We start from the raw sequence: 24,513 nt of genomic DNA, 5'->3' as shown, positions 1-24,513 counted from the left end.
CACAGTTCTTTTTTCTTGACAGAACGCTTTAGGCAGTAACTAACGTAAGAGGGGTTTTTTTTGGCAAAAAAATGTCTCTTAAAATGTTATTTATTTTCTTTTTTTTTTCTTTTAAGTCTGAACAGCCCAGTCCTGCCAGTTCCAGCTCCAGTTCCAGTTCCAGTTTTACACCATCTCAAAACAACAGACAACAAGGTACCAATAAAGGAAAAGAAATTGAAAGGAATGTGTGAAATGAAGGGGCCAATAGAAACAGAATCGTGGCATCTCATTACCTCTTTTCTCCTGTGTTTCACTGCCTGAACTGGCCACAGTTTTGATTTAGAGACTTTTCTGCAGTTGTTTTCAGATGTGGCTGTAAGGGCAAAATAAAAGGAGAGAGAGAAACTGTGAATCTGAGAAAAGGGTGTGAATATTGGTTGTTTTGAAGGGCTAAATACATGCCAGTCACTTAACAGATGCTAAAACCGAAAGAGCAGCTCTTTCGAAGTTTTCCTTCTGCAGGGTTAGCTGGCATGGCACCTTGCTCTATCTGAAGCCCTGGAAGAGTGTGGTTTCCCATGGGCAGCCAACAGAATCCCACAGATGTGTTTTTGTAGACCCTTTCAAAGGCTGTGATCTTCTCATACTACTGGGAAGTTTTAAGAGCATACAGTATTTACTTAAGATACATGGCAGGGAAGGATGATGGTTAGACTTAAAGTTTGCATTTTGGTTTTCTGGCTAATGATTTCAGTTTACTTGAAACTCAGTAAAGAATGCATTTTTCTTCTTGGGGGCTTTGCCAAGGCATGTTTTCTATAAAGAAGTTGATATTCATTCTCCATGATCTATTAAACTATTTAGTTCCTGGTTGGCTTCTTTCCCTGGTTTATAAGATTGTACAACTGATACATTCTTAATCAGCTTTTGTTTTGTTCTTTGGATAGGGAGCATTAAAAGAGCAGCCTTTGACTAAACAAATTTGTTTGTTTTAGCCATTTATATTCTTCAGTGGTAGACTTGATTTAGGGTTATGGCAATACATTAGTACCTCAGACACACTGATTTTAAACAGATTGTCACATGATGCATATCTGTCCTGCCTTTCTGCAGGTGACTGGTACTGATTTTCTAATGTTTTCTGGCAGTGTTACTCCATGCAAAAGAAAGCAAGAGCTGAAGTGAAGTGTGGTAATGACTGGTTTCAGGCAGTTGATTTTTACCTAAGAGTAAACAGATACACTTCCTGCTGAGCTCCCATTTTTGTTCTCGTGAAAACCTCCTTAGTGGCGTCACTTGTCCATTATAAGCCAAATGACTTGGATACCCACTTCTGCATCTGTTATCTTTTGCTGGGGACAAACTTGTTGACTTAGTGGTTTCTTCTGAGCAGACGGTCCCATCCATCTCTTCAGGATCATATGTGACATATCACAGATTGTCTTTCAGTTCTTTATACCTTCTCTAGAATAGATGGGACATTTGTCCTCTGATGTGAACAGCTCTGAAGTGCAAATGGTATATATACGTCTTCTCTTTTTTGCCACAGTAAATAGTGGTTCCTGCTTCTTTCTGGGAGTTCCAGAAACCCCAATTAACTAAGCGTGTTCATTGCCCAGGCCATGAATTTGTATATCGAAGGTATAGAGCACCAGACGTTGTGCTCTGGTCAGAAGCCATGCTTTTTCCCTTAACTGGAAGTTACTTGCCAGGTCTGTTGCTCTTTTTCGGTTGCATTTAGATTCCAGTGCTTACTCAGGTGTCAAAAACCACAGCATGAACTTCCTTCACCTCTTTTTGCATAAGCAGTGGGCTAGCCTGAGGTTCCTCAAGTTCTTCTGTCCTTGTGGCTTACTTTGATATTTCTCTATTTCCTTACCAAGAAAACTTGCTTATGGGCAGCTCCTAATTTTCAGTTTCTCCTTAACTATTCTGATCTCTTAGGAGGTAGCAACTTTTCAATCCTTTAAAAAGATTGTTATGGAATTTTAAAGAAAGTGTTAGCAAGGAGCAGAAAATTGCTATCCATGCTAGAAAAAAAAAAGACCTAAAAATTAATGCTTTGCTGATTTGCTGATTGCTAGAAAAGTCTGCTGAAAAGTTAGCTAGCAGTGTGCTTTTCAGGCTCCCAGACATGCTCCTCCACTAAGGGAGAACTTGTTTGAATGACTGGTTGTTCAAGGCTTATGGGGCTCTCAGTGATGGATGTCTCTCAGGAGTCCAAGTTTCTTTTTATTACTCCTCCTATAAAAGCCCTTTCCCTCCTTCAAGGGTCAGATGATAACTTATTCAGCCAGACTACAAGTTGTCATATGCAAATAGCTGAGCTTTGTCTGCCTGAGATCCAAACAGGGGCAGAAAGTGGAGAACAGCTCAGCTGCTTCTACATATCAGCAGTGGGTGCATGGACAAGAAGCACTTCCATGTTGTCACCTGTACAGATGTCTAGTTAACCAGGAATTTGCCCATCAGCACCATTTGGTTTTCTTTCCTAGGGTGTGAAACCAGAGAAAAGGTTCAGTGCTCTGAACCTGTCCAAACTGTGCCAATTTACAAAAGTTCTAGTGCAGCATTAGTGATAAATCATTCTAAACATCAGCTTTGAAGTCATTTGCACAAAACTAGCCAAAATGCCTATGGCCTGAACATTTTTTACATCTGGAATAGTCCATAAAACTGTTCCTCCCATGAAGGGAACACTGTCCCTGTTATGAATATGGCGCTGACTGACAGATGTCTGCCTTCTCTGCTGGCAGTCACCAGGGAGGACACCCCTTGACTCAGTTTCCCCATTAGTTAATAGAGAGTTGAAAGTTTCATCTCAGGCTCACTTTGTTCATATTTCTTACTTAATTCTTTGTACTTTGTTTCTTGGACTGAAGGAATTACACAACCATAATATTAATTGCAGTTCCTACAGCCATCACTGGTGCTTTCAGTTACTGCTTCATGTCTCAGATGGTCTGTACTTCATAGTTAAATGTCCTGTGGCAACAGGACATTTTACTTTCCTCCCTCTTCTAGTCTGCTTTTGCCCATTCTTATTTCAAGTAGTTGTAGTGTTACACTTCCCAGATGTATTAAACATACTCCTCTTGCTCTGTCTCTTAGAGCAAAAAGAGTAAAAATCAAAACCCAAACTAAGTTTAATGAAGTTTTGTGAGCAAGTCAAGCTTTGTAACTGCAGACAAAGTGATAATATGGTGTTGGGTAGGATTGATTGTACTTACCAACATTGGCAAACTGCTTACTCAACTTGAAATTGACCCTGAAATAATGGGAACAGCTGAAGTTAAATATATAAAAAGCAAGAAGACAAAATGACTGCCTTGGTACAGTATAATTTAGTCAGAATGATTTCTTAGAACCAACTTCTCAATACATGGGTTAACCTAACAAATGTACTAGTACTGAACAATATGTCCCTGTAGATCTTTACTCACATATAATGCCCTTTGAGAAAGCAAAAAATACTAAACCCGAGCAATTCTTCTAGCAAGCATACATTTCATGTCAATTTCTCCTGTTATGGCAGTATTTTACTTACTTCAGCTGTGATCTAGGTTGCAAATTGTTCTAACACTTGAATATGTGAGTCACTGCATTGTCATGAGTAAGTCTGTTGAAGCTGACTGAGTTGCTCCTGGGAGTAAAGATTCACAAATAAGTGGACAGGTCCCTGCAGTATAAGCCCCCAGTGCATTACTTAATTTGTTTAAGACTTTCCTCTCTCCACACTGTGTGGGGAAGGTAGTTTTCAAAGCTGGGTGAATTGCCCAAAACACTGGGAAGTAAACTTCATTGTATTTTATTGTCTCTGTTGTTTCAGGTCCGTTGAGGACTATAATGAAAGATCTGCATTCAGATGATAATGAAGATGAATCAGATGAAGCAGATGAGAAGGACAATGATTCTGAGTTGGAGCAACCTGTAAATACACGAGGAGGATGCAGGAGTCGCAGGTGAGTGTCTTGTGATTGCAAGTAGCCTGCTGACCAAGACGTGTAGTGCTTGTTAGTAACAAGGTGAGGTCTGGTGTTCTCAGAGTGCTGCATAGCAAATGGGCAGAAAATTCACTCTTTCTAGAGGAAAAGAGCCCCTTTTAAAAACTAACAGAACTAGCCATTCCTGATACAAACTCTTCCTGTACTAATCAATATGGTTACAATAATCCTCATTTGTTTGACTTCACTTGATTTCATGCCTTTGTGACTTGAGAGGAGTTATAATTGCTCTCTGGCCCGAATTAGAGGAAATTGTCCTTGAGCTGTTGAATGAGGTATTTTATACATAGTCACAAGACCGCTCCGCTTACCAGTTTTAGATTAAGCTGTTAAATTGAATCTAAATCAATGAAATTTGAATTTCAAGTAAATTTTGTGCTGCATGCAGTAAATAATGAGTAAAAGTGCATCAGAAGGTAAAGCAAGCATCTGTCCCAGAAATTTTTAAAATTTTTTATTTTTAAAAAAAGCTTCTACATCCTTGCTGCAACCTTCAGAGGGCATTCCAAAATTTATCTGCTATTCAGGCAGCTTGAAGCTCCATCCAAATGGTGTTCAAAGTTACAGAAAACCTGAAACTGTCTCTCTCCAACACATTTCCTATTAGATTCTTTGTGTAATTCAGAGGGTTTTACTGTTAGTGCACAGCACCTGAGTGCCAGTGTCAGCTACTGCTTGAATGGGAAGGTAATAGGAAAACTTTAATGAATGTCAGCTTCTTCCCTGGTGTACTTTAGCAGCTGGAATCAAGGAGAAAAAGACCAAGATGAGAGAACTTGTTGGTGTCAGTGATTGTGTAAAGGATTGTTCCAAGCTCAACTTGTCTCCAAGTGTGGAGATTTTGTTTCAGTTTTTTAATAGAACTGTAAGGCTGTTATTTCTCTGTCTTTTTATCCCAAATAACTAATGGGTTTTTTCCCAACAAAAAATATTCCCTGTTGTTTGTAAGTAAATGAAGGGTGAAACTGATTAGGAGCTGGGCTTTTTCATGTGACCTCTCCTGAGATGCTAAGTTTTTGAATTTTAATCAGGAAAAAGTGTGTTACAATAAACAAGGAACTTTTCAGTAAAACACTTGTTCAGGTGGGAAGTACAGCTGTTTGGAAAGCTTTTAAAAGAGCAGAAAAGTATCCTTAAGGACTACTTGCTTTCTTTGACACAGCTGTGAACCGAGATAGGGAGCAGCAGATCAGTTTTGTAGGTGTTTAACCATTTCTGTAACATTAGCTGCTGTTAGCTGGACACTTCATCCCGGCCAAGTGCAGACAGGCAGCCTCCTTCTTTGTGCTATGAAGAGTTTTTTCTGGAGTGCAGCCCTGCTCAGATGCCTCTCTTCCATGTGACCTTGATTAACAGTAGCTTGCTTAGCAAGGGATTGGTCATTGTAAGTCTCCACCTCAAAGTCCAAGGCTGGCTCACCAGCTTTGACAGCCCTTTGTCTGCAGGTGTAATGCTGTGGCTCTTTTTTTCTGCAGGGTTAGTCTGAGTGATGGCAGCGATAGTGACAGCAGCTCAGCTTCCTCACCCCTACATCACGAGCCAGCACCACCTGTACTGAAAACCAGCAACAGCCAGGTAAAAAAAATGCAGTTTGGCTTTGTATTAGCAGCAGACACAGTTAGCATCAAACTCAAGAGTTTATTGATTCATCTCTTCCCCTCCCTCCCACCAATGTTTATCTAGAAAGTTACAGTATTTTTTTACTGCAGTGGAAGACACAATAGTTTTTACTTTGCATCAGAGTACTTGTCCCATATTTGTAAGAGCTAACATGGCTGTTATTTCTGAGGTAGCAACATAGAGGAGTTTGGTTTTTCAAAGAAAAGAAAGTAAATTACTTAGAGTTGCAAAATACTCCAGGGATAAATGAAAGTTAGCTTTTGGGAGGTACCTCACCCCCAGTAAGTAAGACTCTCTAAATATAAAATTAAGTATAAGAACTTATATTCTTTACGAAATAAAATACACCATTTGTCAGTTATTTTAAGGAGTCATGATTCATTCCCAGTGTCGATTGTGTCATGCACAAAGCTGTCAGGACACTTACTGGCAATAAATGGCTACTTACACTTATGATATAGTTAGAATAGTGTCTACATGTACTAACACAAGTTCATGGGTTTAGAGGGTGAGTTTCATGGGTGGGTTTTTTCTGTATCTCTTCTCTATAATTGCTTCAATTATCTGGCAGATATTATATACTTGCTCTTGTTTTTCTATTAACATTTCCAATGCAGGCTATAGTACAAACCTCAAATATTATACATGTTAGCTAAGTTCAAGTACACTGGGGGGAAAAAACCCCACTAACTAGGAAGTACTTTGTGCACAGAGAGAAGGTGACTCCATGTCCAGAAAATACTCTTATTTTCTGCTGCTGTAGGCTCTTCTAAGTTATCCATACAAAAGTTACAAGTTTTTAAGATATAGTCTTTAGGTATAAAAGCTGGCTATAAGGATAAAGAATATTGCATTTACTAGACACATAAGCACCAGAAAAATAAAAAATCTGTCTATGGCTTGTTTAATGAAGGCTTCTAAAGAGCCCATGTAATTTTTAAGTAATCATAAGTCTCAATATCAGCAGCCCACTCAGATACATCTTTTGTGTTCCTTTGCCTGTTGGTGATGTAGTAGAAGGTCTGCCTCCACATTTAGACACTCCAAACAATAGCTGTGTGCCAGCTAAAATTGAATGTCACAAACCTTCTTCCATTTCTCTAATTGAGCTAAATTTTGTAATTGAGCTGCAAACTGGAAATTTCGGGAAGCATTGAGAGAATTCAAATTGTGTGAACTGCAGCCACATTTGAAATCTCTTCTTGGTAGAGCAGTGCTGCTTTGCAGGATGATACCTTTTACTGATGAAATCAGGTTTGTGTTGACTAAGTTCCTTTATAGAACTGAAGAGCTAAGGCAGAGTTAGTATTTGTATAAGCTTCCTCAGATGTGATTAGTGCTGTATCTCATCTAAACAAGAGTGCTTAAGATCTTAAATTTTAACTACACATCAAGAGCACTGTAAGGAAGCAGCTTTTTCAAATAATATTGTGTTCTTGGTAAGGTTCTATTTGAAACCAAGAATTTTCTTCCTGTGAAAACAATAAAAGCATCTAAGAGGTACTGAATCCATGACTAAAGGTCTGTTTTTTTGTAGGGTTGGGTGGGGGTTTTTTTCAACACAAAACTTTCCTTCTCCTGGCCTACACAGCAGTAACCCCAGAAGGTGTTGAACAAAAGGACTAGAATTATTCCTCAAAAATGTATGTTTTGATTCTGAACATGCACCACTCTTGGCTAAGTAAATCAAGTAAGGTTAACTCAGATTTGCAGTCATTCTCTCTAGATAGGGAAATAGCTGTCTGCCAGGTGTATTCTTAAGATGCTGGTCAGCCTGGGGAGCATATATGCAGTTTAGTCATTTGAACCAAGGGAATTAGAAATGAGAGAGGACTTGGGGAAAAATGTCAGCGAGGCTTCTAGAAGACTTGTTCTTACAGGCTTTATTTCCTTGTTTAATTGCTGAGTTTTATCCTGTGTTGTGGCTGTTCAGTATGGTTTTGGAGTTAATCATGCTAGTGATGTTAGTCTCACTTACAGTGAAATATGAAACATAATCTCCCATTATCTGTGATTACTTAGTTTTCTTTGATGTTTTTCAGAAGAATTGGTTATATTCTAGGTTGGGAATGATACGGTGATTTTTCTTTTAACTTCAAAAAAGTGTTCTCTGTGGAAAAACTGAAAGAACAATCAACAGTTCTTTTTCCCCCAAATATTTCTGCCTTCAGTCCCAAAAGTTTCAAATCAAGCATGGTGTCCTGCTGCTTGCTAATGTGCTCTTCTTGAATCTGTTTCAGCATCAGATGAAGCCATCTTGGTTTGTATGTGTGATAGTAAATAGATGTGAGTGGCCTTGAAGGAAGGGTACCATATAAGTGCAAAAGAAATTACTTTCAATCGCTTTTTCAGTTACAACTCATGCAGTCATTTCAAGGACTGTTTCAAAACCTCTGTTGTCAAAGAAAAGAGATAGCATTGGGGGGAAAAAAAGAACAGGAAAAGTACAGTGATAATGTGACATTTCAAAGGCACTGGAGAGACCCTCAGCATCATCTTGTATCTGCCGAATCACTTCCTGTCCAACCAGCACGTGAAAGATAGGGGAAAAAAAGTGGTGGGAAGGCTTTAAATGACATGAAATTTCTTCTTTTAAGGATTAATAATATCACTATCACCTTATTCCTGTACCTCAGCATTTTCTGCTGTAAGTAACTTTTTGTTCTAAAAAATATGAGTAGGTTACACAGATTAAAGAATGAAAAACTCAGTTTTGAGTTTGTGTTATTAACAATAGAATTTTCCATATATAATTGTATCCAGTGACACGTTTAATTTTTACAGTATTTTCTTTCTTTTCCAGATATTAGAAGTGAAAAGTCCAACAAAGCAAAACAAAACAGATAAACAAATGAAGAATGGGGATTGTGATAAGGTAAACAATGATGAGGTAGCAATAAAATACTCCAGAATACGATACTAATGTGCCTACCAAATGCCAATCTTTGTTACAGAATGAAAATCTTAGTACATCTTTGATTTGGACTCATTTAGGTGCAGATCTTTCTCTGTTTTCTTTCTGTAATTCTTTTAACTTCTCTCCTATTTTGAATTTTTTTCCCTCTTTTCAATCAGATGATTTGGCAAATTTCACCAGCTGGGAATCTGCCATCTGTTTATTTTATCTGCTCTCCACCACGAGTTTGTATTGTGCTTCACAGAGGAATGAGATGCAGATGAGAATTCACAGATGCATTCCTAGCCAGGAAATCAATCAGTTAGGGAAAAAAAAACCTACATCTATTTTCCAGAATCCTTTCTGAAGGCCGTGCTTCAGGAAGTGGCAGTGTGGTTTTAGCATGTTAACTAAAATGACATGAAGCAACTGTTACCATTTAACACTGGGATAGCTTGATTTGTCTACTGGTTGTGGGCAAGAGCTCTCAATCCTTCCGTGAGTGAACACAGCACAGTTACCCACTATGGACATGTTTCTCTGAAGGCTCTTGCTGGTATTAGTGTAGATTTTGTGATAACATGAGGCAAGAGATGCAGGTTGCAGTGTCTAGATTTTTAGTATCTAGATTTTATCTGCATACTCTGATCTCTTGGTTTGCTTTTTGGTTGCTTAGGCTGAGTGCCATATCTCTCTCTGCTTACAGGCAAAAAAAAAAAGTTTTTGATGGCTCAGGCTGAAGGAGAAAGTTGATAACAGTGGGGAGAGGTGGGACATGTTTGTCATCTCAGGGAAGAAGCACTGGAATTTACCTTTGGATTAATTTTGCTTAGTCTTTCTTTATATCTCCCTGTTGACACAAAAGAAATAACTACATACCTCTAGAGAAAAAGTTTGATGTCATGTGAGTCTTTGGGTTTGGTTCTTATGTGGAAAGGTGGGATATGTTTTCTAAAGATGGTGTTTTGGCATCCCCAGTCTTTTGATGCTTTTTGGCACAGTTGAGATACAGAGATTATCTTTGACAGCAAATGACCACCTATGAAGATTTTTGTCAGTGTCAAGTATCTTAAAAAACCACAAAAATTTATATTTGGGTTGTATTGAGCTAGGGAATGCCGACTATTAATAAGAAAATACACCTCAAAGAAGAGTTTGGTCTTACCTCAAGTCCTGTGTGCAGTTTTGAGTGACATACTCTAAGAAGGATTTAAAACTATTAGAGAGCATCCAAAGAAGGGCTGCAAAGATGGGGGAAAGATCTAGAGAGGAGGTTTACAAAGAACAGCTGAGCTCACTTGGTCTGTTCAGCCTGGAGAAGAGAGACTGTGCGGGGAGACCTCATTGACTGAGAGGAGGAGGAGGAGTGGGCACTGGTCTCTTCTCCATGGTGACCAGTGACAGGACCCGAGGAAATGGCATGAAGCTGAGTCAGGGGAGGTTGGATATTATAAGAAGGTTTTTCACATAGAGAGTGGTCAAGCCCTGGAATGGGCTACCCAGGGAAGTGGTCACAGCACCAGCCTGATAGAGTTCAAGAAACTCAGACAATGGACAATGATCTCAGACACATGGTGTCACCCTTGGTGCCCTGTGCAGAGCCAGGAGTTGGACTCAATGATCCCTCTGTGTCTCTTCCAACTCAGGATATTATATGATTCCAAGATTTAAAATAAGATTTCTATTTGTACTGGTTTTGAAGTCATCTGAAGTTTATGAATTACGTTGCTATGACTTAATTAACAAGTTGTTTGTGGGGGGGGATTTGTTTCTAGGCATATCTTGATGAACTAGTAGAGCTCCACAGAAGATTAATGACATTGAGAGAGAGACATGTACTGCAGCAGGTGAGGAGCACTCTCATGCACTATCACAGTGTGCTTATTGAAATTGTGAAGTCACATCTCTTTTTTTTGCCTTTATTTAAAACTCTGTAATCAGGTTTAATAAGCCTGTATAGTCCACAGAAGTCAATGACTTCTTACACTGCAGCTTGGGGAATTTTTTGCACTTACTTTAAACTGTGTTGTCTCTCTAAATGACAGATTTTAAGAAAAAATGCCTGAGATAAATTTAAGTTTGTTGTTACGTTTCTTAACATACTGTATCAATAATTATGAAAACAGGATGAGACAAGGGATATAGCTGTGCACTGTCACTTGATAAAAAATCTTGTTGCTTCTTTCCTGAAAATGACCAGCCTTGTCTCAGAATCAATTGAAGTGGTTTTTTTTCTATGGCAAGCAGAAAACATGGAATTCAAAGCAAAGTCCACTTTGAAGAAAAATATAATATATTCATTGAGTCTTCTGAAGTCGTAGAATGAGCAAAATATGGATGTATACAACCAAAAAAGGCTTCAAATTTATTGAAAGGTTAAGCAATAGTAAGAGCAAAGAAAGTATTCTTGGTTTTCGGTGGGATTGTCAGGTACTATTGGGATGCAAATTGTGAAGATTAAACAATAAGCACTGTCAACAAAGCGGGTGCAATTGTAACACAGATGGTTTTATCGTGTTTAGCACAATTATGTCCCAGTTTCAGAGATGCTGTAAAGAGGAAAATTTTTACCACTTCTAAATGATTGCAATCACTTGTCAAATTTCTCGACTAAGTGTATTAACAATATTTTGCAAGCTCCAGCATTAACCACTTTGTTAGTTCAGGCTCAATATTGTGAGTAAAGATGAGAAAGCTATTGAGAGGTCACTGAAAAGGAAAATATTGGCTAAGGATATTCTTAATTAAAGATGAATTCTGATAGCTTTGTCAGATTTCATCTTATAACACACAATGATGCATATTGGTTACCCTTCATATTTAATGTATTTTTGCCTCCCAAGTTTCCTTTTACTACAAAGGCTTTAGTTCAAAGCATGCTTTTGGAGTGGTGGCAAAGCCAAATTTTAATCTACATTGGGAAATTATTTTGCAGGAAGCTAAAAGACAGGAATTGCAACGCCTTGTCCACTTCACATTACTCATTAATTCTCAAAGAGTTCACATGAAAATTGAATCCGGAAAAGCCTCTGTGTTGTAAATTCACACCCTATCTTTGCTTCCTGAGCACTTACTTCCCCAGTTATCCAAGGCATAGCTTCCAAATGGTATTGCTTCTGATACACATCTGTGGCCAGTACTGCTGTTATCAGCTGTCAGTGCAGAACTGGGCCACTGACCCAGCCTGGGCAGTCAGGCCATGAACCCAGCTTTCACTGGGGCTGTATAGACAGCCTGCAGACCAGACCGTAGGGCTTAGGTGGCTTCACGTGGAATTTTGAAAAAGAAAATCAACTTCAAAACATTTTATGCAAAGCAGATATAGCAACAAGCAAGAAACCTTCTTTTTTTTCCCATTATGGTGGTCTAGAGCTTTTGAAATCCTAACAGGATAAGCCTGGAGTAGCCAGATCTGACTCCACAACTGAGCCTGCTCTGAGCAGGGGCTGGGACTAGCAAAACCCTTTCCAATTGGAATTATTCAGCCATCCTAAGAAATATTTTCAAAGTAAGTATTTATTTGGTGGTGAAGAAGTATTTGTCTTTGTTAGAAAAATAATGGGTTTGTCTTCTAAATTGTCTTCATTCTAATATTGGAGCACTGTTATAGTAAGCTTTGTGGAATGTTACTAATTCAAGGAAAAATCATATTAAAAGAAACATAACTGAGCTGGAAAGTTAGAGTATCCTATTCTGAGTAAATGAAAAAGAAGAGTATATTCTTATGCATTTTAAGCTAGACGTTTTTTTTTTCCTCTGGAGACTACTTATTAAACCAGAGAAAGCATTCATTCATGAACTTTGCCTCACAACTTGCATTCACAGTGAGGTATTTTAATGCTGTAATCCATGATTACTTATACATTATTACTTGTATTATGAAGGTTTGGTTGATGTAGAACTGGTGTTGCCTTCCTGGGGGAAATTGTTCGTGCAGATTGTTTCCCGTGGTTCAGAGAATTTGCAGGCTGTTGGTACAGCCCCAGTGAAAGCTGGATTTATGGCCAGACTGTGCAGGCTGGGACATTGCTTCAGTTCTGCTGGTAACAGCGTAATACTGACTACAGAGGTCTACCAGGAGTCAGTGGAAGAGCCAAGTTACTTACCAGTAGTCTGTTAGCATGTCTTCACTAGTGAATGGTCTATGCTGCTATAAAACGAAACACAGCTTAGTTATAAAACCTTTAATCCCTTAATATTCTGCAGTTCATTAATTCATATGATTTTATCCATTTACAGAAATATCTTCTCAATACAGAATGGATAACTTGCAGAGAATCAGTGCTTCTGTATGTTAAAAATAATCTGCCGTTCCATCTTAAATGTCATTATTGCTTTGCAGCTATGTAGTTAATGTAAAATACTTCCAGTGTACACAGAAATTGAGAAGATACAGAGCTGAGAAAGTTTCTAGGAATTACTATGAAACTTCTAGACTAAGAAATACAAGGATAGAGAGATTGTAGGAAGTACAGAGGTGAGAACAGCAAGGTGCAAAACTGCATAACGGGATTATGGTTACTGCGTGAGAAGAGGGATCAAATGCAAAAATATGCAACAGAAAATTGTAGACAGCTGCAAGAGTTTTAGAGGTGGTGTTGGTGTGAAGTGGGATGGTGATGGAGTCGTGTGTTCCTGGATAGCAGTTGTCATCTTGTTAGTTTATGTTAGGGCAGGTAAGTCTCTTGCACACAGACTGAGAGAATTTTCAGAGAAGGGGCTTGCAAAAGAACGGTGAAGGCATTGATATGATGTAAAAGCACCAGCTTTTCAAACTTACACTGAGGGACACAAAAAGGAATTTTTTTTTTTTTTTTTCAATCCCAGTTGTTACCAAGTCCATAGGCATGACAGGAAACAGGAATTCAGCCAAATTGGAAGTGAGAAAAATGTATCTGTTTGTGAATGTGGCTCTTTACCAAGAGAGGCATTTCTCTTTGAGACACTTTATTAAAGGAAGCTGAGAAAGGGAGAAGACAGGAGAGACGTGATACTGCACTGCAAGTGCCTAGATACATAGTGAAGTAATTCTGATGTTAAATGCTACTTACAGACATATAAGAATTTCCCAAGGGGGAGAAGACATGTGAAAAAGAACATTTGACCAATAAATTAGTCCTTTGAGAATCACCTGAGCAGTTCTTATATGAATATTGGACCATGTCAAGACAGAAATTGGTCTGAAATTACATTTACAAACAAATTTCTCTACCACATCTTCCAGTGTAAAGAAAAAGGTTGGAATTTACAGTGCTGAGGCCTTTTTTTTTTTTAACTGAGTCTGCAATCAGATGTTAATGCTGCACATCCAATATATTCAAATTTAGCTAGCTAAAGCAGTGTTTCTAACTCTGCATTTTCAGTGCGGAAAATGTTAGCATGACCCCACAAAAGGCAGCAACATTTCTGGTAAGACTTTGTATCTTATTTTGAGGCATCAGAAGTCGTATCTTCAGCTGGTAAAAAATCTGAAAGCCGGTGCACTAGGCAGCACAGGCATAAGGAAAAAATGAGTATGCAGCATGGCGGAAAATTACATTGCTCATGTCCACGAGGTGCTTAACTTTGGTTTGCAACTATCTTCTTAGAATTTTCTGCCAGGGGCAGCTTGGAGGTCTGGAAACTATCACATGGCCTAAAACCCTCCATAAATTGAAAAATGACTGTCATTAGTTGCACTTTGGCTTCCTTATACAAACACACTCATTTGCTTGTTTAAAGGCTGATAAATAGTTATACTATGATGGATAATGATGAAACTGAGCTGGAGAGACATTATGTAAACAGAGATGTAATTTACAGCAGAAAAGCAAAGCTTATACAGCAGGAACAAATGGGGTATTTTTGTTCTTAGCAGCCTGAGCTCTCAGAATAAAACATTTTAATGCTGTATTTTTAATGTTAGAACTGTCAGACTTCCTAGCAACTAATCTTAACCTTTTATTCTGTTGGAAGAATTTCTGAATAGCACAAGGATGCATATGCTAATACTAGTAGTAAGTCATGAATTCCTCATTGACTGGCACACAGGCAGATGTTTTTCATTGAGCTGTCTGGGTTTATCTTGATACATTTTTGTACATCCATTAAAGCCTTTGGGGTTCATTTCAGTCACTTGCCAGGTGCCCAGACATAGCGACTGTATCTCTCTTGGGGGCTGGATGAGGGATATGTTTAAAATGTTTATGTTTCCCTTGACCTAGAGCTTAAAAGCCTGAAGTGGAACTTGATCAATAGAAGTCCTTATCCATTTCTTAAAATATGCAGTGCTGTTTAAAAATACATGTGTTAACACTTTTGTATAATCTTTGTTTCTAAAATCAAGTATATTGCAGTGGGGGTTACTGGGGGGTGGTAGTCTTCCACAGTAACACAAGCAAGCATTAGACAGAGTTGTTCAACATAGCTACATTTTCGTGGCCTCTGCTTCTGTAAACTTCTTGTGCAGCCATTTATTTGTGTCACCGTGGATATTCAGAGAGCATTCTGAAGATTAGATTCCGAACTTATACAAAAGGAGGCTGGATTGACTGCTTACCTTTGCTTCTCTCTTAGATGAGGCTCGAGAGAGTGCCAAAAATGAGAGTAACAATACATATCAAAGTTTGCTTCTGGTATCACTCAGTTTTTCCCACTGGATTTCTTTTTCTCATGTCAATTGCAGAACAGTAGGGGATGGAAAAGTGTTACAAGAATCTGTGAATCAACGAGTGGACAAATTAAGTTAGTAATTTTAGATTAAAAATTCCCATACAGAAAAGAAATTGAAACCAAGAGGTACCGATTTAAATGACATGTTAATAAAAGCAGGATTTTTTTCCAGTACTTTAAGAGTTTTGGACAGCTGCAAACCAAATTAAATGTATTTTATTTTTATTTTTTCCCACCTTTGAAAATAAAGTTGATTGAAAAGGGAGATTTTCATTGTAACAAGCATTTTCCTTTTATTATTTCATCTTGTTTCCAGTCTGTTTAATCTGTCCTGGGCTGTGTCATTCCATGCCTGACAATACACATTTCATATTTCATTTATCATCAACATAGTCTTTACTTCTGTGGTCTGAGAATAAAAAATATCTGTTTATATAATGACATGGAAAGCAGAAAACTACAAAATGTTTAGTTTAAATTCATTGTTCTTTGTGAAGCTGGTTATTCCTACCATATTTGTCTTTTTAAGGTACATTCTATGACCCATGTGTGCATACATCTGTATTTGCTCCAGCTGTGGAAAAGGAATTGCAGTCAGAGTAATAAAGCTCAAAACAATCAAGGAATATCTTGCAGTAGTGTTTCAGTGGAGGTGCCTGTGGAAGCCCCAAAACTAAATGGATTTCAAATTGGACGTTGCAGACAGGACTTGGAGTGCAGCCTGAGTGCTGCACAAGGGGTGGCTGGAAGGACTGAGAAGAGCAGTGTTGCTCTGTTGGTCCATGAGCTACCCAGAGGCTGCTTTGGGGTGGGGTACCTTTCCTTGTGCTCTTGGCATGTCTGTCTCAAAACAGCACATAAGAGATTTATATCAACAGTGTGTTAGCACTGTGTTAGCCCTCTCTGACAAATAATGCTTTGGCTTTTCAAGATGCTCAGTGTTTTTTCCAAGGTAGGTGTGCATCCTGGAACTTAACATATCTGGAATTATTTTTACAGCAATTCTGTGTTGAGTATGACCACTCTTTAAAATTATAGGCTACAGTTCAGAGACTAAAAATGTCACAACTGCACAAAGGGACAAATTAGGTATCTACTGTTGATTTCACAGAATTGGAGGATGGTTGAGGTTGGAAGGAATCTCTGGAGGTCACAGGGTCATGTGGAGCCAGTTGCCTGGGACTATGCCATGTGACTTTGGAATATCTCCGAGGATGAAGACCCCACAACCTAAGTGATATTATGACCTTGCTAGGAGTTCTTCCATGGTTGATATGGCTAAAAAAAAAGTAGATTTAACTCTGTCACTCAAAAAGTGACTGCTAGTGTGTGAACTAACAGTTCATGTAAGAGCTCTTGAATGTATTTTTTGTTTGATTATGGACTAGACTCTCTAAGGATTTATTTCTTTCTCTTGCTTGCAGAAAGGCTTATGCCAATTATTTCCTACTGTAACCTGCTTAGCAGCTATGCATATAATAAATATTTCAGAGATCTACCTGGGATTTTTAAAATTACTTGTTTGAGCTTAAGGGTATAATGTTGCCCCCCCCCCCCCATCCCCCTTGTTTTTTTAAACTGAATTAGAAAATAAGCAGATTTTCTTTGAACATTTGAAAAATACGTTGTCAATGCTAATGTTTGCTGGAACAGCAGATAGGTATCCTGACATTATGGTTGATGATGATCTAAAAAGAAACCCCAAGGTACTGTAGTCTGGACAATAATGCATGTCAGAAAGGAAGCGAATGATAAGGATAATGGTTAAACCTGCAAATATTGGGGCAATTTAACTCATTTTAGGCCTTTCGCATGGTACTTATTAATAATTTCAGTGGGCATGTAAAACTACTGGAATTTCCAACTGCATCTTTTCTTTTTTTTCAGATAGTAAATCTTATAGAAGAAACTGGACACTTTCATATCACAAATACAACCTTTGACTTTGATCTTTGTTCACTGGACAAAACCACAGTCCGTAAACTACAGAGTTATCTGGAAACATCTGGAACCTCCTGAGGATTCAGCATATGGCTGCATCAAAAACTGTTCTTTAAATGACATATGCAGAATGATGCAACCAAAATGGAAGGGGAAAAAAACAAAAACCTCTTCAGCTTTTATTTTTCCTTAAAGCCAGTCTCTTGATAAGGGAGAGAAAAAGTGACCAGACTCAGAGGACCACTCTTCTCAAGAAGAAAATGCTCTGGAAGAGTTTGCCTGGATAGCCTTGAAAAACAAACACAGGAAAACAAACAAAAATACTTGTTCCTAATGAATGTGTATGATATCATGTATCTCTCTCTGTGGTGTTCAAGTCCACAAGATGAATGCATGTTCAACACACTGCCTTACTACATAACTGATCTATTTATTATTGCATACATGTATCCTAAAGTCAGTGAGTCACTGAGTGACACTACCAGATACTGCAAGTAGTGGAGTCCCGTGTGTGCTCTTTTGATGCAGTACTTTCACAAGCCTAGTAACATTATTCATATTAAAATGCCACTTCTTGCTGTCTTTCTTTAGTCAATTAAAACACTACAGTCTTGATTCCACCTCTACAGTTCCAGGAAACAAGATAAAAACTTGGTGACCAAGCAGTGGTCCTATATTTCGTTTCCTGTCTACCACAGTGGGTTGGACCACAGCAAGCTGGACTACAGGTCCTTGATTTTATCCGCCTACTGATATTGACCATGGTTAAAAAGTGCACCAAATAGGTTCATATGACTTGCTGTCTAGCCTCAGTGAATAAACCAGTAAGACTTTTAACAAAAAAATGTTATGTATACTGTCCTGAATCTGGCAACTCTTGCAGTCTACGTTCTTGTGTCCATTTAAATGTTGCAAAAATAAAATATATATTAGAGTGAAGGTGTTCTGCAGGAGCTCATCATAGAAGAAAAAGTACTGGTCCTGTCTTTAAAGAAAATGTTGTAGAAAATTCTAAATTTGGAGCTATTTATTACTTTGAGTTTCAACACTCTTCTGCTGCCAGTGTGTGATTCACTTCTACCATAAAACTTTTTGCATAACATTTTTGTTTGTTCATATAGTATATGATCTGCTTAGTTTGTTTTGGGGATTTTTTTCTGATTTTGTTTGTTTTTTTACAACTGCTAAATTAAAACCTTTTATTTGAAATGAAAAAAATGTGTTGTTATACAGTTAAATGTTGGAATAAATACATGTATGATATCATCTAGATGTGTGTGTTTATATATACATGTATACCACACCTGTGTATATATATATATACACACACACATGCATATATGCTTTTTAAACTTTCCAGATTTTGGTATCTGTTCAATAACCTGATTATGTTTCCAGAAGAATTTCTTGTCTATAAAAATGAGTATTCTTTCACACCATCCATCGTTTCTTAAAATCAGGATCCTCATTTATGCATCAAATGAGAGTATGTGTACTCAGTTTCACGTCAATGCTTCATGCTCTCACGTTGCTGATGGTTTCTTGATGAAATCATCATCCTTATATTAAAAATCTAAATTCCTAAATGAAAAGAGAAAATAATAATTTTTAAAATACTTCTGGATGCAAAGGTTTATTCAGGTTTATCAGACTAAAAGATGTATCTTGTTACTAGACAGGCCAGTATGTCATGTGTATGCTTATATGCCACATGTAGTCTCTATGTGTAGAGCTGAACAGTAGTACCTTTATGACTTACTGTTTCATGTGCACAGTTTGTGCAGCACTGAAAAACTATTGGGGTTATTTCTTATTCAGATGGTGAATCTCAATACTGTTTCTTTAAGTCCAAAGAAAATTTTACACTTTACTCTTTTTGAAAGGGCACGATACGTATTGGGTTCGGGGGCTTTTTTCTTATTTAAAATGTTGTTTGATCATACTCCACAGGAAGTCCTCCTTAGGCTTCCGAAGAATAAGTGTACTTTTTCAGTAATGTTATGACTCTTATTGATGATTGGCATGAAGCATACTTGAAGCGTTATGTTGTTCTTTTAAGTCCATGTCTTAATGTGCAATTGGGGAGGGGATGGAGGAATAGGAGTGTAATGTTAACTTTACTATTGACAGAAGGCAGGTGACAATGGGGAAGGGAAAAGGGGTGCATGTAAAGGGGATAAACTTCAATTTTTATTGATTGTTTTATATAAAAATGTTTGGTAATCTAAAAGCAACCTTAAAAACCTTTGGTCTACAAATGTGTGTTCAACTTTCCTGTCTTTTAGTTATACCAGATGTATATGGAAATTTGTCCATTTAGACTTTTCTAACTAAGTCTTGTGGTAAAGACTCATTGAGTTTCAGAAGGGGATACTTCTAGTACGACTATTGCACTGTTTTTTTAGAAATGGTGAAATGAATCATTTTACCCTTAAAATACCAGATAAGCTTTATTATACACTGAGAACAGGGGCAGAGGAAAAGAGAAACTAGGTGAATAGGCATAAAAGGGAGATGACAGCAATTACGGTATCAAATCAGTGCTGAATTTCATGCAAGATGTGGATCGTCCTTAAACTCTTAAATTTTCTAATTCAATGAGAGAGAGAAGAAAATAGACTGTTGTTGTCAATGTGTGTGTTGACTTTTTCACGACACTCTGATAGAAATAGAGTGACTAAGTTTTGATCTAAATTTTAAAGTTAGCTATTTTCATCTAATTTTCTATATGGAAACAAAGTAAATCTATGTTCACCTAATTTCAGACATTCATATTTCTCTTAAAGGAAAAACAAGAAGATACCCTTTAGAAGGGGTAGACCCGTTAAGAAGTCTGTAATGTCTGTGAGCATTGATTTTTGGGATGGGTTAGAGCGTTTCAGCAACAAATGTTTTGGAGTTTACTTAACATAAAGCTGTTTAAAACAGTTATATGAGAGAATTTGGACCAGACAGGCAGAGATTAGAAGTAAATTCCAATATCGAACGTAATCCTCAGTGTGAGTCACTGTTACTAGAGCAGTAGTTGTATCCAGTAGCAAAGACAGTTTTCTCACTAGTAACTTTCTTCCTCAGAAAGTGGATGTCCAATTGGGTAGACAAGTTTTGGTTTTTTGGTTTTTTGGGTTTTTTTTACAAATTCTAATCAGCTGAGAGGCTTTACAAAAATTTCAGTATCATCTAAATTTGAAGGCCATCTTAGTCCATGCTAAAGAAAAAGAGCTAGAAAGGAGGAAGGGGCCTCCTTTCCTCCTCTCGTACACTGAAGTGAAGAGAGTCTTCCAAGGTAAAACTAAACCCGTGCTCAGTCTTCAGCTTTGGACTGTAAGAAATGGTTGATCATTTCTCTCTCTCTTCATTGGTTTGGTATTTTTAGGAAAAGTCTGTGCTTTCAATTTCAGAAACAAAATGCACACAGTACAGTGCATTTGGAGAGACCAGTATATTTCTGTTAAAGTTACTTTTAGTCTCTGGGAAGGAAATTACAAGTTCTTGGGTTTTGCCTGACCCATTGTTCTTCTTTCCCATTCTCACAGTGAAATAAAGTACTTTCACAATCTAGTTTGAGTCCTTGGTCCTTACTTGGTACAATCTTCCTTTCCTAGAAGCTATACCAGTGTTTTGGGGTCTCTTGAATGACCCATTGATTTCAAGACCTGTCACTTAATTTGCAAAATTGATGGGAAAGCTGTAGAACTGTCTGAAGTGAAAGCTGCCTCGTTCATTTGGGTTTTTGTATGCATTATCTTACTCTGATGATAGGATGTTTGATTTGTTCATATACACCATATCCCATGTTTTACCACTTGCAGTTTAATGACAAACTATCTTTTAGTAAACTCTTATTTCGGTCTACAGAGTCTGTTTTGTGTTTGCTCATTGGTCCGTGGTTTGCAGAAACTAAGCATCACGATGAAAATTTTGTTGGGTTTTCAGCCACAGCAGGAGCTAGCAGGAACTACAAAAATAAGCAGTGAAATAAGACATGTTCCAAATTTCAGCAAGTGTGAAGCATGTGTTTTTATGAGTCTTGATAGTTTTCTTAATTGTCAAGCAGTGTACAGCAGAATGTAGTGTACACCAGGAAGCTGTTCTGTACACTGTATGAAGTTTTACTGCTGCGCATAAAAGCCTTACTAACAGATAACAGCGACTAAAACACATATATCCTAAAACATGTGTATCTGCAGTGTTTTAGTGCATGCTTGGGAGTTAATCAGTGCACTAACACTGGTAAACCAATGACATTTACAAGGCTGGCTCTGTGTCTGGACAGATAAATTAACATCAAAGCATACTCAGTGTAAGGGCCTTGCATTTGATTGAGCAGCAAGAAATGCCACTGTGACTAGACAGGAAAGAGAGGTATTACCACAGTGAGAACAAGGCCCTGGGGTGTGGGGTGGAGTGGGGGGAAAGAAAAAAAGGTGTAAAGAAGAGATGCAGTAATACAACTGCCTTGGTTTGCTACTGTAAAATCTGCTGCAGTTGTTGCTGAGTAGAGACAGAGGGAGATTGAGATTGCAGCAACATAAAAACATCTAGGCTGTTTTATTGTTTGGGATGCTAATCTCTGTTTCACATTTGTTTCACTATTGCATCTGACTTACAGTCTTATGTTTTACCTCAGCCAGACTGATTGTACTGCAAAGTGATAATCTTGCATTTTTCATTTAATTTTTCCAGTCTGGAAAATTGAGTGAATGCAGCAGATGTATTTTTATTATCATTCAGTATAATTCTGACTGGAAGTAACCATTTCCTGAATCTTCCATCAAATGGGTTATGCATTTTTCTATGTTCCTTCAGAGAACTGATGCTATAAAGCTGGGATTTCTGTTAGTAAGCTTCACCCTTCTCATCACAGTAAGGAATAAATTATTACCTTTTATCATTGCTCACAGAGAGACAGAATGCAAGGTCTGAGTCCTATTTAGGAAAGAGTGGGTTTGTGAAGATGTCAGATACAGCTTTTTAGTAAGACCTAGAAATAAAGCCTATCTCTTTCGGGGAGGAAAAGGACAGGAAATATTTGCTAAAAATATTCCTACTCTGATAATTCTGGGGTTTTTCTACAATTACATTCTTCTTTCAAATCGTTAAGCATCTAATAGCGAGCGACTACATACAAACCATTAAAGAATCAAAGGAATTGAAAATACAAGCAAGTTTGTATTTAAATTCTGACTGTGTGAGGAATAAGGTCATAATGCTGATATTGCTTTCAGTGCAGGGCAGACATTCCTAGCACATGTGGTTTGTGTATCCTCATCTGAGTGGGTGGTCTAGAAAATGGTGCAAAATGCCGCAGGAGGGCTTAGTTTTTGAGTGGTGCAGAGGAAACATTCATGATATGCTTAGCCAGTACCACCCAGGCTATCCAAGATGAAGCAGTTTTCTTTCAACTTTTATGAGCAGCTACGTTTTCACTTTGCCTATTCAGCTAAACATTTTAATTCTTTTTTTGCAACTCTGTTAGTCCCCGACTAAGTTCCACGCTTGCTAGGCACCTGGTTAGGGTTGGGATGGGGTTGTTCTGATGTGGCTGTTTCTTTGGGAAGGGCATAAAACAAAAGTGAAACATGGTAATGACTCCTTTACTATTTGGTTTTTGTCCTACTTCTGTCTGACAAGTATGAGCCTCTGAAAGGTTTTCTCTTAAAAATTGTCTTGCGCATAAGAAGTTAAAACTGTTTTCATCAGTGTCATGTTTTGTTAGCACAGTGTATAGTAATTAACTGGATGAATTAAGAATAAGCTTCTGTTAAAGTGGACATGTCTAAGATCGAGATGTGACTTGATAGTCTTTTGGACCACTGCAAGCAGGGCAGCCTAGAAATGTTATTTTTATTGTTATTGTAGAAATGCATGAATCTCAGCCTGTGTATAAATTGAAGTAAGTGATTAAGGTACTCAATTAGTTTTGGCTATCTCTTGCTTAAGCTCCCTTGGACATCTGCTCACCACCTATGTAAAAACGTAAGTGTCGGCTTTTTCTGTGCTAAACACCCCTTTCTCTTTGCATTGTCACAGGTATGAGGATAGGTTGCTGCAATAGGCACTTGCTACTGTCTTGCAACTATGGAATAGAACTCTGCAGTGCCTTGGTTTAAGTTGAATTATGTTTACAATTAACCATGGTGCTGGTTGCTCAGATGAATTTTCTTTACTCTTTTGTGGTTACAGATTTATATTTGCAGGGGGGCAGGTGGAGGAGGAAGGGGCAAGAGAGAGTTGTTCGCCCTCCATCAATGCAATGTCTTCTTTCATTCCTGATTTACATTCTAAAGATAGTGACTCTTAACAATAAAACGTCAAGGCTCAAGCTCTTCCCATGACAATGTGATGCATTAAACATCTGCCGAACCTCTGATGGCCTAAATCAACACTGGATTTACAGTTTCTTCTTCAAATGGAATTAAAGCAAGGAAAGCAAGATTGACTCTGCTTCACAAAATTTTTGAGGTTAGGAGGGACCTTGAGAGAATGTCTGGTCCAACTCCATGGTTTCTCCTTGGAAATCCCATTGGGCTTTTGTCAGATTCTTTGGGAAGCTCTTTGTTTTGGCCCTTTCTCAGGAACTGAGTGTTCAAGTAAACTAAATGTACCTTTTTGCATCCAGGCACACTCTTACAAGCCTTATGTAACTGTTCTTTTAAGAACAGGCTTTTCTTCTTCCTGGATAAGGAGTTTCTAGCCAAGGACCAAAGCTGGGTCAGATCTCCCTCTATTCACAGGAAATGGAAGTCATTTTAAAGGAGCCTTTTCAACAATTTTAATATACTGCCTTATAGTCCAAATGCACTTGGTTGGCTCTGGTTTTTTATACTAACGATAATTTTTCTTCTTATATGTTTAATAATGCACTTACTATATCATAGAATTATAGACTGGTTTCTGTTGAAAGAGACTACTAGATATTACCTAGTTCCAACTTCCCTGCCATGACCAGGGACACCTTCCACTACACCAGGTTTCTCAGAGCTTCATCCAACCTGGCCTTGAATGTTTCCAGGAATGGGGCATCCACATTTTCTCTAGGCAACCTCTTCCACTGCCTCACACCCTTACAGTCAAGAATTTCTTCCTAAAATCTAATCCTACCCTTTTTCAGTTCAAAACCATTGCCCCTTGTCCTGTCACTATAGGTCCTGGTAAGGTATCTTTGTCTTTCAAATAAGCCCCCTTTAGTTACAAGAAAGCTGCAATGAGGTCTTCCCAAAGCCTTCTCTTCTCCAGACTGAACAACCTCAACTCTCTCAGCCTGTCTTCATAGATGTGCTTCAAACCATTTTCATGGCCCTCTCTGGACCTGTCCTATGCTGGAGACCCCAGAGCTGGATGCAGCACTGCAGGTGGGGTCTCACCAGAGCAGAGCAGAGGGGCAGAATCCTGCTGCCCACCCTGCTTTGGATGCAG

At 38.2% G+C, this 24,513-nt stretch overlaps 1 protein-coding gene across 1 annotated transcript in view; it reads left to right on the top strand.

Annotated features, from left to right (window-relative positions):
• Positions 1-20,949, top strand: part of MLLT3 (MLLT3 super elongation complex subunit) — a 124,178-nt gene extending 103,229 nt beyond the window's left edge. Inside the window, exons 7-12 of the mRNA XM_069001878.1 lie at positions 117-195; positions 3,812-3,944; positions 5,462-5,561; positions 8,410-8,481; positions 10,278-10,349; positions 17,041-20,949. Of these exons, the coding sequence (XP_068857979.1) occupies positions 117-195; positions 3,812-3,944; positions 5,462-5,561; positions 8,410-8,481; positions 10,278-10,349; positions 17,041-17,172 (588 nt within the window). The 3' untranslated portion in view covers positions 17,173-20,949. The remainder of the gene's footprint in view (positions 1-116; positions 196-3,811; positions 3,945-5,461; positions 5,562-8,409; positions 8,482-10,277; positions 10,350-17,040) is intronic.
• Positions 20,950-24,513: the final 3,564 nt, after the last annotated feature.

This window comes from Aphelocoma coerulescens (assembly GCF_041296385.1).
Source record: "Aphelocoma coerulescens isolate FSJ_1873_10779 chromosome Z unlocalized genomic scaffold, UR_Acoe_1.0 ChrZ, whole genome shotgun sequence".
NCBI classification, from domain to species: Eukaryota; Metazoa; Chordata; class Aves; order Passeriformes; family Corvidae; genus Aphelocoma; species Aphelocoma coerulescens.
This window is presented reverse-complemented; position numbering and strand designations above follow the sequence as displayed.